At 36.9% G+C, this 18,954-nt stretch overlaps 1 protein-coding gene across 1 annotated transcript in view; it reads right to left on the bottom strand.

Annotated features, from left to right (window-relative positions):
• The window catches only part of LOC108539217 (uncharacterized protein C15orf41-like), a gene marked incomplete at its 5' end in the record, with an annotated part of 115,404 nt that extends 99,704 nt beyond the window's left edge, over positions 1-15,700 (bottom strand). Inside the window, 3 exons of the mRNA XM_017887755.1 lie at positions 2,334-2,439; positions 3,001-3,066; positions 15,633-15,700. Coding sequence (XP_017743244.1) covers positions 2,334-2,439; positions 3,001-3,066; positions 15,633-15,700 — 240 coding nt within the window. The remainder of the gene's footprint in view (positions 1-2,333; positions 2,440-3,000; positions 3,067-15,632) is intronic.
• Positions 15,701-18,954: the final 3,254 nt, after the last annotated feature.

Here is an 18,954-nt window from a genome sequence, read left to right as displayed (position 1 = left end):
AAAAAAAAAAAAAAAAAAAAAAAAAGCATTAATCTATAAACAGTAATTGAACAGTCTTATTGTAAAATCCAATCTTTAATCTGAAAATAGTGTGACAATTAGGTAATATTAGTTTTTATATAAACTAGCCGCTTATCACTTGAATAAAGCAAAAAGCCCAAATTCTAACCGATAGCCTCCTTGAAAGGCTACCTACAGGTGGGAGAGAATTTCTTCCAATTCTAAAGAACTTCAGAACCTGCTAAAGTTATATGCTGAAGAACTTTAGCAATTGCTCATGTATATGAGTTGTGTTGAGGCAAAATACGAGAAGAGGAGGATCCCATACATTCACAAATGGGGTAAGTTCTCCTTCTGTTAAAATACTCCATCACCGGTAAGCTTATATCATTATCATATATTACAAATTTTATATACAAGTAAATGCCCCAAAGTTCCATTTTAAACCTGGGCACTAAATGTTCCTTTTTGAACTTGCATTTCTTGGCCTCTCTGCAGACATTTGGTAACATCAGTGACTTTTGTGACATTTACTCCTTAAATGATCTGGACCATTTAAAACCAAGGCTAGCATTCCCATATCACACATCATGCCCACAATGAATTATGCTCACTTAGCCAGTATATATTCAAACAATGTGCTCAGGGAATGTAAATCAATAGTAGTCTAAGTAAAACATCACCAGAAGGGAAAAAGTAGAATGCAACAAAGTAATATAAAATCCAAAGGAAATTGTATTAAATTATCTATCACTCAGATATCCTTCTGGCATGTCAATAATCCATAAATCTATCATCCAGGTGACTAGATTATTTAATCAGCCTCTAAATGGTGAATGTTAAAGACACAGTAGGTACTCAATAAATAATTGAGTTGCTTTAGAATAAAGATAATGATGTGGAATTTTGAAGTAAGCTCTAGTATTTGGGATTTAGTTTGCAATTGTTCCTTAGAAAAGATATGACCAGTACCAAAGCTGGGGAAACAGTCTACCTGCCTACTGATTGAGCTTATCAGTTTTCTTTTTTTAATACTTTAGCAACCTAAACTTATGCAATTTGATTTTCTTGTCATTGCTTTCCCTGCACTACCAAAAATGATGCTTTCTTTACTATTTCAAACTCATCATAAAATTGCTAAAAATCTAAAATTCAGTTTGCCACATTACTGCTAATTTGAATAATGGCTGAATAAAAGACAGGAAACGCTGAACCAGCATTGATTTCTAAAACATTTTGCACTTTCCTCCTCCATCCCTGTAAAGTAAAGCTCGGATGCCACGCACAATTACACAAGAAAATCAAGAAAGCCATTACATTCAGCATTTTGTCATGATCATTGTTACCATGGCAAAAAGTGGGCTTAGGTTAGCACAGCTGCCACAGGCGAGGTCCACTGGCCTTTTGTAAAACTGAGTAACAATATAATGCCAAATTCTGTAGCTGGTCACTGTTTTTCCCCTAGGACAAGGCTATTACCCACGGATGCACTGTCTCATTCCTTAAGGATCTGAGTCAATGTCATTTTATTAATGTATTCTTACTGTTGGCCGGCATTCCTGTTCTAAGGGGGAAAAAATGTGTAGTGTGAACACTTGGGACTGCAATACTAGAAAAAGCCAAAGTTTGGATGGTTGCATTGTAAATGACAATAGGGTTGTGCTAGAAATCACACAGATTTGGGAGTCAGAGATAAAAGCAGATCCATGATAACTAGCACTACAGCACATCATTTTCTCTGAGTATCAGCTTAGTTATCTGTAAAATGGGGATAAAAGTAACTTCCCGGGCATATAAGCTAGATAATCAGTAAAATAAGACCCTCCCACTCTTTTCTTAATGCTGAGATTTCCATGTCTTCGGGAATGTTAATATGAGTTGGTAGGTAAACTACTCTCTATTCTTGGAAGGTATATCATTTCCATCTTTCCTATCATTTGGATACTTTTCTCAGAGAGCTGAGGATAAATTATTTTAAGGTCTGACAGTAAGCATAAATTTCACATCAAAAGGATAAAAGTTCAGTGTCAATATTGTAATATATACCACATCTTATTATCTGCATTTTAAGTGACACCAATATTATTGTAAAATGAATGAAAATGGAATATATACTAATTTTGACCTTACGCAGAGATTTTTAGTTTTAAAAAATGAAGCAACATTATGAAAGCGGAGAAGTTTAAATTATCTGAAATGAATACATTAATCAAAACTCTATATTTACTAGAAACAAAGGCTACTAGCATTTTACCAGCTAAACAAAATATTTTTTTCTAATGAGATTTCAGCTAAGTATCGTTTATCTTAAAAGAAAAATAATGAGACCTTACCTATTCCAGTAGCTCCAGAACTGGTCATGCAGGTAGGCGTGGTGGCTACATTCATCACCAAATGAGGCTTTGCTTTCAATCCAGTGAATTATGTGCCCTTCTACAGCTAAGGGACAAAGCATTACTAATATACGGAGAAGGGAAGGGAAGATTGAAAATTCTGAACTCTGCACAGGCCTCTCTAAGCTTCACATTAACGAGCACAGGCTAGCTCTTACCATCATCTATAAATGTAATTATAAAACAACACACTGTATATGTTCATTACAAAGAACATTTATGTGACAATCATATTCCTTTGATTTTCATTATATTCTTCAAAACTCCCTTTCCTAGTTCTCAGACTGCCTGTATAACTCGACAAGTGACATGCCAAGCAGACCAAAATGAGTCTGGCTTTTCAACAGATCTATGTTTAAGGAATTGGAAATTTAAAGAAATAAGTTGAAAATGACAACCAAAATATCTTTAGAAAACATGTTTATAATATATGCAAAAGATTTTAAGACAGATTTCTTCTGAACCTATTCTTTTCTGCCATTTAAAATAATATTTTCCAATTATTCACCCATTTTTAATATTATAAAGCTAATTATTAACGTAAAGACATTAAAAAATACATCCCTTTTCTCTAAAAACAAATGCATAACAGAGTTGAAGAACTTACCAACTGGTACTTGTAAAATAAAGTCTGGTGTTTTGTCATAACCCTTTGCACGGAGCTGATCTTCATCTACAGGAAGAACAAATGCTATTTACTTACAACACTATTCAATTAACAAGATAGGAATATATTTGTTTTTATTTCTTAAATATGCATAAAAACTACTACTGTAGTCATACACATCTTTCTTATGCATGCAGTGCTGTGTCAGAATAAATGAACTTTCTTAACAACCCTGAAGCGTAAATATGCTTCAGATATGCTTCTTTCATTATTTTTTCTGCATTTTTTGTTATTATAAACATCACGAATTCAAGCTGTCATATACTACCTTTTTTGTAATTGAAAGTACTCAAAATAAAGTAATATACTTACTGATTTAAAATAAAGGCTTTCACGGCTGTGAAAATTACAAATGTTATCAGCTAGTATTGACAATTTATAGTAAAGGGCCAAGCACAGTGGCCTCTACAATTATGAAAAAATGCTTTCAATAAAGCAATTACAAAAGTTTAGTTTCAATTAGTGAAACTATTCCCACATACAAGAAAGAGACAAGGACAATGAGATTGCCATAAAGAATTAGTTATCCTGCTTAATTCCTTTGGTATGCTATTGTTTCTGGCATTTACCTGAGTTTTATAACAATACGTAATTCTGAAAAGCAAACATTTTCCTAAGTCAGTTCGATTTCTTGTTCCCCTGTAAATATCAATGATCTATTCAGAAGGAAAGAAGGCAGGAAAACAGGAAGCTTGACAAAGTTGGGAAAAACCAGAAAGGTGATTGTTAAAAAAAAATCCACCAATATTTTCTAAATGCTGTCCTTGACTTCTAATGGCATTACAATGTGATTTCTGAAATGGGGAGTTCTCCATTAGATTTTGGAGTGACCTGGTCATTCAATTCCAGACATGGCTTTTTGTCTTCACCCAACCTCAACTAATGGCCCGACCAAGTAACAAGGAAGGCTGTGTGGTCTCTTAACACCTACTGGGCTGTTGACATTGTCATGCATCCCATTCGCCTTCCTGCATCACCTTTGATTAAAATTAATGGCCCATTCCCAGTGTTGGGTAGCTTATTTCCAATCCATTTGTCAGCCCAAGACAGTGGTTTCATGGCCAATGTTCAGAAACTCTGTTTTAGAACACTCTTGTGCACATCTTGAAAGGTCAGCATTTTAAATGTAAATAACCTTTTAATGACAAGACACATATTTAAAGTAGACATTTAAGTTAAATTTTGTTAAAAGTCAATATCCTTAAACTGTCTAGATTTTGAAGGATTGGTGCCAGTATTCAGAACAATCTCCCCTCCTTGAAATATAAAAAATCTCAAGTTAATTATTGAGATAACGAAATACAGATTGAAATAATATGACTTTAAAAACAAGAGAATTTGGAAAGTGAGCTGTAGATGAACAAGACTGGACAAGTTTCTGTTCTGTAACTATACTCTGACCACAATGAGAATATTTAATAGAAAAGGCATTTATTAAAATCAACTCCAGTGCCTTGAGCTGATGTTTCCGGTAGCTGATGAACAGTTTTAAAAGCAATGGTGACATTAAAAAAGATAGATTAAGATTTCATTAAAACTCTCCTAGTTTCATCAACCTTTGCAGATGTTAAAATCTGTTTCAGAAAGAAAAATGATTATGTTTCTGATAATAGTTCCAAACAAAATTTCAAAGGTCACCAAGCAATCTAAATGCACACACAAAAAATCCCTTTAAAAGACAGATGCTGCACTCCTGTTCACTGCACCAAAATTACTAACATGATATCTACAATTTAAACTGCATGACTGACTGAATATGAAAATTAACAATCCCAAACCCCAAAACCGAAACGCAAAACATCAAGTGTGGCTAGGGATCCTTCCCATCTTTTTGTGGTGAACTTCAACAAACTACAACTGGCTCGCTCTGTCTCTTTCTCTCTCTCACATACACACACCCCTGTCTCTCTCCCTCCCTCTCACTCTTTCTCTCTCAACATGAAGCTGATTCAATAATCATTGTAGCCAAAGGATAGCATCTGGAAGTCTGTGTCACCATTGGTGATCTCAGACTTCCATTTTTTTTTTTTTTTTTTTTTAATAGTAAAGAGGTTATCCCAAGCATCTAAAATACTATGTATTGGGCATCTTCTTCCTTTAATTTATTTACTAAACTCTCACTGCCCTAGCTTCCTCTGTTTCAACCTTTGGCTTGCTTCCTTCATCCTAAATCTAAGAAAGGACAAGGTAACAACTTGGCAAAGTTCAGACAAAATGATAGTACCAGGGTAGGAAGCAGCATTTTGAAACAGGTGGCCTTGTTCACCTGTTCTAGGCCCCAGGACACTTAATGTCCCCAAAAGATGAATGAGTAAAATACAAGTGCATGTTTACCAGTATCCATGTCTTTACAAATCCTATCTGGATGGACAATAATTTTCTTTCTTAATTTAATTCCCTACATATCAACGAGGCACAAAGGCACCAACTAGGCTCCAAGTTCAAGGTTTTATTGGATAACTCTCACTGTTATCTTTCATCCTGGGTCCCAACTGTCTGTGCTACATGTTCATCTGAGGTTCATCTCCATTGTGTAAAAAAGACAGCATCTCTTTCCTTAATACTGATGGGAAAATTTTTCTTTGATGTCAATTTTTTTTTTTTTTTTTTTTTGAGATGAAGTCTTGCTCTGTCGCCCATGCCGGAGTACAGTGGCACAATCTTGGCTCACTGCAACCTTCGTCTCCTGGGTTCAAGTGATTCTTCTGCCTCAGCCTTCCAAGTAGCTGGGATTACAGGTGCATGCTACTATGCCTGGCTAATTTTTGTATTTTTAGTAGAGATGAGGTCCTCCATGTTGGCCAAGCTGGTCTTAAACTCCTGACCTCAAATAATCTGCCTGCCTCGGCCTCCCAAAGTGGTGGGATTACAGGCGTGAGCCACCATGCTTGGCCTCAAGTATTTTAAATAACACTGGGCCTATCCACTCCTTATTATTTTACTAGAATTCCCCCACAAAACCCAATCTGTGCCTGGTGCCATTGTTGGGTGGGCAACTCTTTTTTCTTTGGCTATTGATCTGTTGAGAGACAGATATATATATATCTATATCTATCTATATATATCTTTATACTCAGTTTTACAATTTATGTTTTCCTTGAGAATCACACATTTCATACAGGCTCTTATCAAACGGCATATATTTGAGCCAAGTAGTTACTTATGATTCTTTGAATTTTCTAAGTGGAAACTAGATGTTTAAGTAATATAAACTGTTTCTTCAACAGTAATATAAGATGTTTTCTTCAAGAAAAAAGTGATAAAGATTAAGAACAAAGTAAAAATAATATTAGTTAGAATGAAAAAAGGTAATGGCAATAATATGAAACAGTACTTTTAGTATGACTTCCCCAAATGGTTGGGAATCAATATCAAACCAATCTTCAAATCCTGCATAAATGTCTTAGTGACTATAGTAGATACAAAGTAAGAGTCTTCTGGTTTAAGGTATATATTTAAAAACCCAATATATTTCATAACCATTAAGTTCATTAATGTCATAGTTCAAGTGTTCGTTATCAAAATTAATATAGGAATATTATCACTTAAAAGCAGACCTGTTAACCTTCATATTCACAAAACACAGATTTTTAGATAATGGGTGCCTCAGAAACATTTCTGAACTAGTAAAATTGTAGAGATTACTAGTCCAACATTTCAATTTACACACAATACAACTGGCCTAGAGAGAGGTTAAATGAGCAAACAAGACCAAGACCTCTCAAAACACTGCAAATACAGGGTAAGTGCCCATGTCAACCAAGTTGCAGTTGGTCCCAGCAGACCACATACCATTCCTAATTATGCAGATATTTAAATTTGATCAAATGTAATATTTTTAAGGTGGGGAAAAATTTATTTCTGTCTTGGAAGATCCTGAAATGTAAGAAAGGAAGACTGCCATCTGTGAGCTATTTAGACAACACCTGCCTGAAAAGGAGATGAACTAGACAGTATCTTGTTTTCTAGCACTTCAATGGTCCTCTCTCCAATTTATCTTAAATAACTCAATAAAACCACATCCAAAGATGATGTTAATTTTCAAAAACAACCCAGGTCTTCATTTATCTTGAAGTTGTCAGGCCTGTCTTTAGAGGTTATTTTTTAAAAAGAAATTACACATGCATAAAGAACATTCTGAAGGTTTAATTTCTCTGGCCTTTGAATTACCCTCTTCTCTAAATACCCAAAATATCCAAAGCAATTAAGTACTAATTACACAATTTCTTTTCTTAAAATAAAGGGCTGATTTTGAGTCAGTGAACAACACACATCTGAAACTAGTTAATGTATACTTAAGAATCACAGGGGGTATGAGGACTACCAAGAAAAGGTTTGAGGGCTTTAAGTTTGTTTTGTTTCATTAAAAGTTTTACATTTTAAAAGTATAGTCATTTCCATACAAATCATGCAGAATTCCAGTTCACAACATCTGAAAATGAAAAGTCACATTCTGACAGGACTTTTATCTACGAATTTATAAAAGTTTTCTAAAATGCTAGATTAAAATACACTGTATGATAAGAAGAATATTCCTAACACCAAGTGCATCTTCACTAAATTGGGGGAGGGCAAAAAAGACATATATCAACACATATTAAAACTATGTCTTTTCTACTCTAGTAACTAATTTTGTTTTACTGTGTTCTTTTTTTCCCAAAACTCTGTATAACTCAATATTTGGAGTTACGATCTTTGTTCTCTATATTTTTATGTTCCCTAAGAGTAAGTTTCACAGCCTTTTCTATACAATTTAAGAAGTTTGCAAGGTTTCAGTAACAGATATTACATGTTATGCAAACCATGTGCAAAGGCACACAGAATAGACATGCATTTAATGGGGAGACCAATAGCACAGATAAATGAAATCTTTAGAGAACCCAAAACTTCATTATAGCTGTTAGTTTCAACCTCTTCCCCCAAAGCCTCTTATCAAAGCCACTAATAAGGAATACAACTGACTGCTCTGACCTTGTCCTTTGCTTATGTCTTTAGGGGATAATACTAGTGAAAATTGAAGTGCCTTAAAGATAGGAAACAAATGGGAGGTCAAGAAGCTGGGACAGTGTGGAGAGGTTAGGTAGGCAACTGGTAGCTGTGGAGAGGCAGAGGACAGGAATACGAGCAAATAAAGTAAAACTCTTCTATATTTTATACCAGATCATGCTAAAATCCTTTTTGTTGTAGGTGAAGGGACAAATCAACATGGTAGAATAAAAAGATACAGGACAGGTTGTTGCGAGGGTAGCAGCTGTGATGTAAGGCCGAAGGACAATTTGTTTAATCAAAACAAGTGGAGTGGACAGTCACTAAAGCCCTTTCCAATTCCAAGATTCAGAGGAAAGGTTGAATGTTAGCTTTTGTCTGCCCTGGTTCTTTTTAGCTGTAGTCACTGATGTTAGACCCTCTTGCTGGGCCAGCTCCATGTGTCGCCGAACCAATCTCAATGGAGAGAGGCATACTAGCAGTTCTGAGACATAAAAAGGATCTCCTACACAGACAGATGTGCACGTGGGTGAGTGTGAGTGAGTGCACACATGCACAGGACCAAAGGAGTCAATTCAGCAATCACAGGAACGGGTTTGATCCCCAGTGCCTTTGGTTATGGTGAGTAAAACCCTAGCCTGTAGTTAATTATCTGCAGGGAGAGGGAGATTTTTGATTTTGCTGTCCTGTATGTCATCCTGTCTGGCATTGCTACCCTACTCTCACAATGCGATTCTCATGAGTGGGTAGTAATGTGACCCCAAATCACTGCCACAGGGCTGGATGCAGACTAGCTGATCAGACCCCTTTCTGAGATATATATATACACACACACACCATATATATATACACATACACACACACACACACATATATATACACACAAACACAAACATACACACACACACGTATTTGAGACAGGGTCTCTATTGCCTAGGCTGGAGTACAGAGGTGCCATCATGGCTCACTGCAGCCTTGATCTCCCAGGCTCAAGGAATCCTCCCATCTCAGCCTCCCCAGTAGCTGGAACAGCAGGTGTGAACACCTGGCTGATTTTTATTTTTTGTAGAGTGGGCAGGGGTGGGGGGTAGTCTTGCTATGTTGCCCCGGCTGGTCTCAAACTTCTGGGCTCAAGCAGTCCGCCCACCTCAGCCTCCCAAAGTGCTGGGATTACAGGTGTGAGCCACTGCACCTGGCCCTTTCTGAAATTTGTTATGTGGCAAAAGAGAATCACCAACTTTGCTCTGGGGTTACAAACTCTAAGGATTAAACAAATTAGCAATCACCAGCAATCATCTTTGTGACCTTGTGACCTGAAAATGAAGCCAACACAGAAAAGAGCAGAACCCAAAAAGGACAAAAGATAATAATGATATTGTTTTGCCTTCTGGATTCTAATAAGAGACACAGCAGCAGCAAATCTCTCCTTTGGACTTCCCCGGTGTATATTTAAGCCAATAAATTCTCCTTTTTTGTGTATATAATCTAGTTTGATTGGATTTCTGCCACTTACAACCAAAATAGTTCCAATACATCATTAGCGACCCAAAAGCCGATGATTCGTGGACATGAGCTAACCACCAAGAGCTGTGGTGAGGGGGGCCGGGAGCAGGGAGCACCCCATCGTAACTGGCAGTGGTGAGGGAGGCCAGGAGCAGGGAGCACCCCATCGTAAGCAGCAGTGGTGAGGGAGGCCAGGAGCAGGGAGCACCCCATCATAAGTGGTCATGACAACCTTTCTTCAAAGTTCCAGGGAGCTGAATCTCAAACTCAGCCGATAAGAAAACAAACATCCAGAAAGCATTTCATCTTCCAGCAGCATATGCGTTTATGGTCCTTTTCTCAGTCCCAGGGAGAAGCGTGCATGAGCACATTCAATAAGGGGAGTAAGTAAGAAAGTCTCTCACTATGACAATCTCTTCAGAAAGGGGAGAACAGAGCCCAAATTCCCCACCTCCCACCCTCAATTTCATGTTCCTGTTACTCTAAAAATGGCATCATATTTTTAACCTTCTGATAGACAGGAATTTAAATGGTGGATTCCTTATGAAACACCCAACCATCTCCATTCCCTTCAGCCTACATAATTGCATGTTTCATTTCTGGTCTCTTACTCTCTGCCGCTGACATCTGCAAATACACACAATCTTGGTATTCTAAATCTCATCTGCTCCTGCTGTCTATTCTTCACCTGAGGTCATAATCCCCTGTTTGTCACATCATAATCAACCTCCCCAGCAGAGTACTGTTGCTTCAGGTGAGGAATAAAGCAGCAGGGACAGATGAACTCTTAGAAACAAAGATCCTAATTTCTTACGGCAAGGGACATCCTTCACTACGCCTATTTGGCTTTACAGATTATACTGTCTCAGAGTCCCACAGAGTAATACATTAATGCTACACAAGCACCCCTGTAAAATTTGCTGGTTTGTCCAAACATAGGGGCATGGGTGAGGCAGGGGCATAGCAAATGCCTCTCAGGTGTCACTCAAAATAATTGTTAGCGTCTACTAACAGAAACATTCACTGGAAAGAATAAAATATCTCCAGAACCATCATTATTAGGCCAAACTTAACAAGAATTTGCACCAGCCGGTGGCTGTGGCCGTCACTAATGAAAGTCCCTCCAACCTGGAGATATGCCAACCCAGAAAAGACAGATGGTTTATCTTCAGTCTTTGGTATGAGCTCTTTCATATTTTACCTAACAGGGCAAACTGTCTTGTTGTCTTCGCATTGTCACTATTTTCTGTTCCTTTCCTGTCTTTTTGTCTAAAGCTCTAAAAAAAAAAAAAAAAAAAAAAAAAAAAAAAAAAAAAAAAAAAAAAAAACCAGAACCAAACCCAAACTGAACAAAACAAAAAGGGGAAAAAAAATAGAGGGTATAACATAGCAAAATATGGTCTCAATAATCACTTGAGAGATACAAATCAACACTTCTCTACCAGTAGATGAAATACATTTTCTATTTAGTCTATACGGCATAGAGTGAACCCTTAGCAGAGGTAATGGGATGATCACAATGCTTATGGTTCAATTTAAAGTTGAGGAGTTTTTTGTGTAGCTAAGCCGAGGAGTGGGCAGCAAGTTCTACATGTCTTTTGAGACTTTAAATGCTGATATCTATCTATCTATCTATCTATCTATCTATCTATCTATCTATCTGTCTGTCTATCCATCCATCCATCCCCTATCTATCATCTATCTATCTTAGTTAGAGACAGGGTCTCACTCTGTCACCCAAGCTGGAGTGCAGTGGAATGAGCACAGTTCACTGTAATCTTGAACTCCTGGGCTTAAGCAATCCTCCCACTTTGGCCTCCCAAGTAGCTGGGACTACAGGTGCCTACCACCACCCCAGTTAATTTTTTTGAACAATTTTGTGTAGAGACAAGATCTCCCTATGTTACCCAGGCTGGTCTTGAATCCTGGCCTCATGTGATCCTCCTGCCTCAGCCTCCCAAAATACGGACATACGGCCAACAAATATTAATTCTAAATTAATCATCCTTGGAAGGAACTGCTGACTTGTACTGAAACTTATCTTCAATTTTCCCAGAAGACTCCATGTTTGCATCAACTTAAAAAAAAAAAAAAAGTTTGTTTCTTTAAAATTCTTAATGGTGTCTGCCCACAGCAGACTTAAAAGAATAGTTAGCTACTGGCGATAGAGCCAACCTTATGAGCTCAACTGGCCATCCTAGATATACACTGTGGCAGGAAGGTCCCGATGAGAAAGAACAAATGAATAAGAAAATTCCGTCACTATTTCAGGAAAAGCAGCCCATGAGGCAGCAGCATTTTCTTCATTCATAGAGGACAGTGACTGATATTGAGTATAATTTGTATCTTTCTTTGAAAGGTTTAATGAAAGTAGCCTAACAGCTTTGAGTTTTTATTTTCATTATCAAGACAATCATGTGAGCACCTACTAAGTGAGATGCATTCTCACTGGATTCTCACTGGATCAGAGAGAAAACTGCAATCTCATTGGATCACACATGCAATACGGTGCTTGGCTATGAGCACTGGGGGCACAGAGTGCTTATAATCAATCATTTCATACTAACTAGTGTAGTTCCTGGCATGCAGAGAACACAACAAAAGTTAATTGAAAAGAATGAATAAATAATGAAGGGAAGAATTACATGGACTCTCAGAAACTGCTAGAAATTATCTGTGTTCATTTGTAGTTTGTCTCCCTACTGGACCATAAGCCCATTAAAGCAGACACTTCATCTGACTTATCCAGTGTCTAAAACAGTATCCAACTTAGTAACTTATTTGTGGACTAAATGAATAAATATGCGCATGAAAAATATTTTTTAGTTGGAGAAGCTGAAGTCATTTATTTAACTTTGACCTGCCTTAATACAATATACTTATGTGTGGAAGTACAAATTGGATAAGTTTAAAAGATAGGATGAACTCATATCAGTACATTCAAATCTTCAATGATAAGAACACTTCTTTTTTTCTTTCCTATAGTGCCTGGCTAGATCTTGTGCCATAACAACTGCTCAGGATGCAGTTATGAACCAAGGAAATTTAAGAAAGAAATAGTGATTTACTTTTATTTTTCCCTTCAACTGGTAAGAGGAAAGATAAAATATGCATTTTATAAAACAAATATAGAGCACAATGTGTGGAAAATTTAGAATGGGGTAAAATATTTTCGGGAAAGTTATAATTCTTAAATATACGAATTATCTTATATTAAAAGATGAGAATATTTGTCTTTCGAATATAGTCCAAATTAGAAGCCAACAGAGAGAGAGAGAGAGATTTTCTGCTTAGCAAAGGATCAAAATAAATTAAACATATTTGCAATGTCTCTGCAACAAAATTCAAGGTGTACACATGTAAGCAAGAAAGAATAAGATTAGTGGTCTACTTATTTCCCAATATTTTTTCCATAGTTGGCTTTAAAATGATCTATCTAAATTTACCTGGCACAACACTTTAAATCTAATTAATCACTGTGAAGGGGTATTTATAAGGTAAAAGGACAACAGCCTCATAACAGTATTTCATACAAAGCTTTCAATCTTCATTTTTCAACCACAAACATATGTTAATCCAATGCTACATTAAAAATACGAAGAATTAATACCTTCTTTGTATGTTGATGAGGAAATGCTTTAAAACAGGGCTCAGGTTGCATCAACTTCCTATATCTCATTCATTCATTCATTCATTCATTCATTCATTTATTTTTTTGAGACGGAGTCTCGCTCTGTCGCCCAGGCTGGAGTACAGTGGCCGGATCTCTGCTCACTCCAAGCTCTGCCTCCCGGGTTCATGCCATTCTCCTGCCTCAGCCTCCTGAGTAGCTGGGACTACAGACACCCGCCACCTCGCCCAGCTAGTTTTTTGTATTTTTTAGTAGAGATGAGGTTTCACTGGGTTAGCCAGGATGGTCTCGATCTCCTGACCTCGTGATCCACCCGTCTCGGCCTCCCAAAGTGCTGGGATTACAGGCTTGAGCCACCACGTCCGGCCTATCTCATTTATTGTTAAAGATCAATTAAATATCCTCTTTGAGTATGCTTCCATAAAATAATTATCTCCAGATTCTACAGCACAGAGGAACAGATGAGACCCATCAATTTCAATTTCAAGTCCCTTTTCTGTACTTGTTTGCAAGTAGAGATGACCCCTGGACCACATTTTTACATTGCTTTTGTCAGCCATGGTGAATCCAGTCTAACACATTCAAGTTCAAGTAAGCTGAGGACTAGGACTAAGGTTAGCCCATATCTACAATCTTTGCTTTTTTTTTTTCTTTTTTTTTTTCCCAACTGGGATCAGCTAGTTCTCAAGAAGGAAGCAGAGAAAAGTTAGGCCAAACCAAAAAATAGAGCTGAAGGCCTGACTGTCCATAGGCTGATGGCACCCAGAGAGTAGTGCTGAGCAGCTCCGGCAATGCTGCTGCTTACTTGGTGGCTTAAAACGAAACAAAACAGAAAACAGACGTGGCCATGACATATTGGTCCCTATCTGAGTAATCGATGTGATCGGATATTTCATAATGCTATCAGAACTACCCGGCTCCAAAACATATCTCATAGTGCATCATAGGCCACTCATTTCAACTGGTTCTGAACTATTACATATTTTCCTTTTGATTAGACTTTTAAAAGGTGATTTCTTCCAACTTACCCTCTTTCCATAGGCTGAACAATTCAACTGTCCCCATATGAAAAATCTTGCTGCTTCAATATACTGAGATTTAATTTAGTGACTTGAGAACACCTGCCTAATTGATCAACTTTATTTAACCCTAACTAGGGAATATTTATGATATCTCCAAGCTTCAAATTAAAACAATCTTATAATACATTCAATTTTATGCTACAGTTTATTAATAAAAATATCAAACATTAAGATTTGGAATAGATACTTTGTAGGACTTTATTAAACATCTCTTCCTTACTTGACATTTCTCCGCATTTGGTTTTCCTTGGCCAATTCTTTGTCCATTTTAGAACAAAATTTATGTAATCCAATATTGTTCTATTTTTTGTGTATGTCCTAAAATAAACATTATGCAGACTCTTCAATATCTATATAAAATAGATCTGTTTAATAATAAAATGACTTGTATGTAACCTTTACAAATTACCACATTAAAAGTGGAGAAGAGAAATTAATTCATTGGAGAGTGCTTTATGGTTTCTGTGATCACTTATTATATGTATAGTCGTTTGAGGCTTAATGTCTTTTTTTTTTTTTTGACGGAGTCTCGCTCTGTCGCCCAGGTTGGAGTGCAGTGGTCGAGATCTCAGCTTACTGCAAGCTCCACCTCCTGGGTTCACACCATTCTCCTGCCTCAGCCTCCCGGGTAGCTGCAACTACAGGTGCCCGCCACCATGCCCAGCTAATTTTTTTTTGTATTTTTAGTAGAGACGGGGTTTCACTGTGTTAGCCGGGATGGTCTCAATCTCCTGACCTCGTGATCCGCCTGCCTCGGCCTCCCAAAGTGCTGGGATTACAGGTGTGAGCCACTGTGCCTGGCCTGAGGCTTAATTTCTAATGCTTAAGAGATGTTGAAAGAAATAATAATCTGTAATACACAGACACATGAATACATGTGGGATTTCAAAAAAACATAATAAATCCATGATGTCAATGAACGTTTGGCATGAAATAATAAAGGCTTAATATTTTGCTTTCAAGTAAAAGTACTACCGAGTTCCATATATGAGACAAATATACCCAACATGAATCTTTCTAACTGTTCTTTTTAATATATAAAACATTGTATAGACAATATTTCTTTTGTTTCTTTTTCTCATAAGGCCTAGATTATGGTTAATATCTCATGACACCAAAAGTAATACTGCAACAGATATTAAAGCATTTTTTCAGCCACTTATTCTATAAAATATTAATTGCAAGCCTGTGCATGTGCTGTATATATAGGAGATTAGGTAACTGAGTTCCTGCTCAGTTCCAAATCAATAAAAGATAATATGCAGAGCATCAATCATCATTCACCCTTCCTTTAGTGGAAGATTTTTAAAATATATATTTAAGCACTCATGGAGACAACACAAGCTACAGAAGATGTGAATAATACTTACCAAGGAAGGACAGGTTTTTCTCTAGAAGTAAGTCTCTCAGCAGGACTTCATGCTCATGACCAATGGCACTGGGAAGTTTCAGTTAAGGGGGTAACACAGGCAGAATTATACCAGCAGGAAAATGCTAATACCAGGTCTATACTTTGAGACGACATGAAGCATTGAGGTAGTGTGAGCAGCCATTTTCACCCTTAGTCCACATCTTTGAGGAATGACATCTCTACACACATCCCCTCATTTAAATAATTTGATCGAATTTTTCTACAATTTTTTAAAACTTTTTTTTTTTTTAAATAGAGACAGGGTCTTGCTCTCTTGCTCAGATTGGAGAACAGTGGCACAATTATAGCTCACTATAACCTTGAACTCCTGGGCTCAAGCGATCCTGCCACCTCAGCCTCCCGAGTAGCAGGGACTACAGGGGTTTACCACCCACCATGCCTGGGTAATTTTTTTTTTTTTTTAGAGATGGAATCACACTATGTTGCTCAGGCTGGTCTCAAACTCGTTCAAGTGATTCTCCCACCTCGGCCTCCCAAAGTGCTGGGATTACAGGCATGAGCCACTGTGTCCAGCTTTTTCTATAATTTCTATAATTTTTCTATAGATTTTGGCAAACAAAGATTTGTAAATGGATGTGCACTTTGTATTTTGAAAAGAAGGAGAGACATTTTAAATGTACTTTAATCTGTGTTAAAAATCTTTCAATTCAGCTGGGCAAGGTGGCTTGCGCCTATAGCCCCAGCCACTCTGGAGGCTGAGGTGGAAGGATCACTTGAGGCCAGTTGGGTAAGGCTCCTAAAAAAAAAATTCTAAAAAAAATTTTTAAATTAAAATCCCTCAACTCAATTTAGCATACATTTATTAAGCACTTAATAGGTACCGTAAAGAACACTAGGCAGCCTTTGCCCTAGAAGAATTCCTAGTCTTAGAGAGTTCTGTAAATCTGTGAATTCACATTTGTCATCAGGCCAACATTTAGAAACTTCTTTGTTTCACTTCCAGTCGACTGTTGCGACTTGCAAGCCAAACAAATGACTTGTTAAGAATATATGTAATCTGCAGGAAAGACATCTTAGTAAAGAGTTGTGGATTAGGGTGTGGGTACAGAGGCTATTTCAAGAGTCTTTTTCTCATGTGTGTATGTATATGCATGTATATGCATCTAAATAGATACACATATGAATGTATATTTTTTCAGTGCTTACTATGTGGTAGACACTGTGTTAAGTGCTTTTAGTATGTAATTTTATCCTCATAATTATAAGAATTATTTTATAGATGAGGAAACCAAGGGTCCGAAGGTACGTGCACAGGGCATACAGTGAATGAGTGACAAAGAAGATAACAACAAGACCTCTGCCAAGTCTATGTTTATGACCTCCATATAGCTTCTCAAAAGTATTAAAATTATGTAATAATAATTGATAATAGCTAATATTTCTTAAATATCATACATGAAGTCTTTGTGCTAAATACTTTAGGATACCATCTTACAATAGCCACACAAATAGATACTATTATTAGTCCCTCTTTTTTCTTTTTTCTTTTTTTTGAGATGGACTCTTGGTCTTGCCCAGGCTGGAGGGCAGTGGCACATCTCGACTTACTGCAACCTCTGCCTCCTGGGTTCAAGCAGTTCTTTGGCCTCAGCCTCCTGAGTAGCTGGAATTATAGGTGCCTGCCACCATGCCCAGCTAATTTTTGTGTTTTCAGTAGAGAAGGAGTTTCACCATGTAGGCCAGGATGGTCTCAAACTCCTAACTTCAAGTGATCTGTCCATCTCAGCCTTCCAAAGTGCTGAGATTACAGGTGTGAGTCACCGCACCCAGCCTATTAGTCACATTTTTACAATTAAGGAAAGTAAGGTTCAGGGAGGCTGGGGAATTTGCTGAAGGTCCCATGGCTGGTAAATAATGAAATCAGGAGTGGAACGTGGAAGTGCTGTGTATTTTCCAAACAGATGAGATTGCCCAAAGTCTGAAAAGGAGTGTAATCCTAAGGAGTGTAATCCTAGTCTAGTATTTCAACTGACTCAAAAGCATTTGCATTTGGTAATAATTATGTGAATCATTCCTTTCATTGTCCTTTTCACTGATATCATCAACCTGGTCACATCACTCCTTGGCTTACCAGAGAAGCTGATTCTGATCGAGTTCAACTTAAATAAAACTTCTATGTTGTTTGTTAAAAAAAAAAAAAAAAAAAAAAAAAAAAAACCCTAGAGAATTATCTTGCATTTTACCAAAATATACAGGAGAATACTATTTAAATCTTAGAATCTAAGAGATGTGGCCATTTATGTTCCAGCAAAACATGCCCTAAATCATCATTATTGCCTTTTCCTCCAGTTGTCCACTGCCCTCCAAGGCACATGGCTCTGCTTTTTCAGTTTCTAAAGAGAAACAAAATAAAGGAACACATTTTTAAACCACAAAATTTCACAAATTTTCAGAGTCCATTGAAGACATTTGATGAATAACTCTCAATGATCTCTCATTACTAGGGACATCCCACATTTTAGAACTGAATTATTTACTTCTATTCCACATAAATGTGCTCTCATTTTTATTGTTGTAAATTATTTACATCTAAAATGTTGAATCATGAAACTGAGGTTTCTGATGGTACAGAAATGAAACCCACAGCATTTGAAGCTTCCTGCATCATTATCTTTCCTTGCTTCACAGTTTATGCTTTTGTCTAATAGCTGTGTCCTGGAGTCACACTTTGGAAAGTTGAGGTGGCTGATTTCTCACATTTTTTCCTTGGTGAGTATAAGCTGTGGTGGGAAAGGTGTAGGTGGGCATGGCTGCATAGGAAAAAAGACAGTAGATACCAAAAAAAAAAAAAAAAAAAAAAGAGAAAGCACAATGATGATGTATATACTCTTTGCTAACTGTGCTTTCTGTGATGTCTTACTAGTAAATGACCAATTTATTTTATTCTACTTACACAAATATAACATTTTCATAATGCACTAAGAAGGTTTAGCACCTATCTTATTTACCGAATGTGTGCTTTCTTTCTCACAACATGATGTAATTTACTGAGAGTAAGCAATGTAAATATTACCAAATTATCAGAAAAACAAACAGCATATTTACTCACATGGAAAAACAATAATTTTTATTTGGTGTGAAATAAAATAATTATTGCTGATCAGTCTAGGAAACATCTATGCAAGTGTATTTATACATTATATGAAACTGCTACTACTTCAATACAAAGACAGAATCAGTTTCTCTGTAAACTTTCCAGCCTGTTTTATTTTGCATGATAAAAGCAATCACCAATTTGAAATTTTGGAAAGATATGTTTC

Source organism: Rhinopithecus bieti, unplaced genomic scaffold (genome assembly GCF_001698545.2).
Source record: "Rhinopithecus bieti isolate Rb0 unplaced genomic scaffold, ASM169854v2 scaffold_17812, whole genome shotgun sequence".
Lineage (NCBI taxonomy): Eukaryota > Metazoa > Chordata > Mammalia > Primates > Cercopithecidae > Rhinopithecus > Rhinopithecus bieti.
The sequence above is the reverse complement of the archived record's forward strand: the minus strand, read 5'-3'. Positions and strand labels throughout refer to the sequence as shown.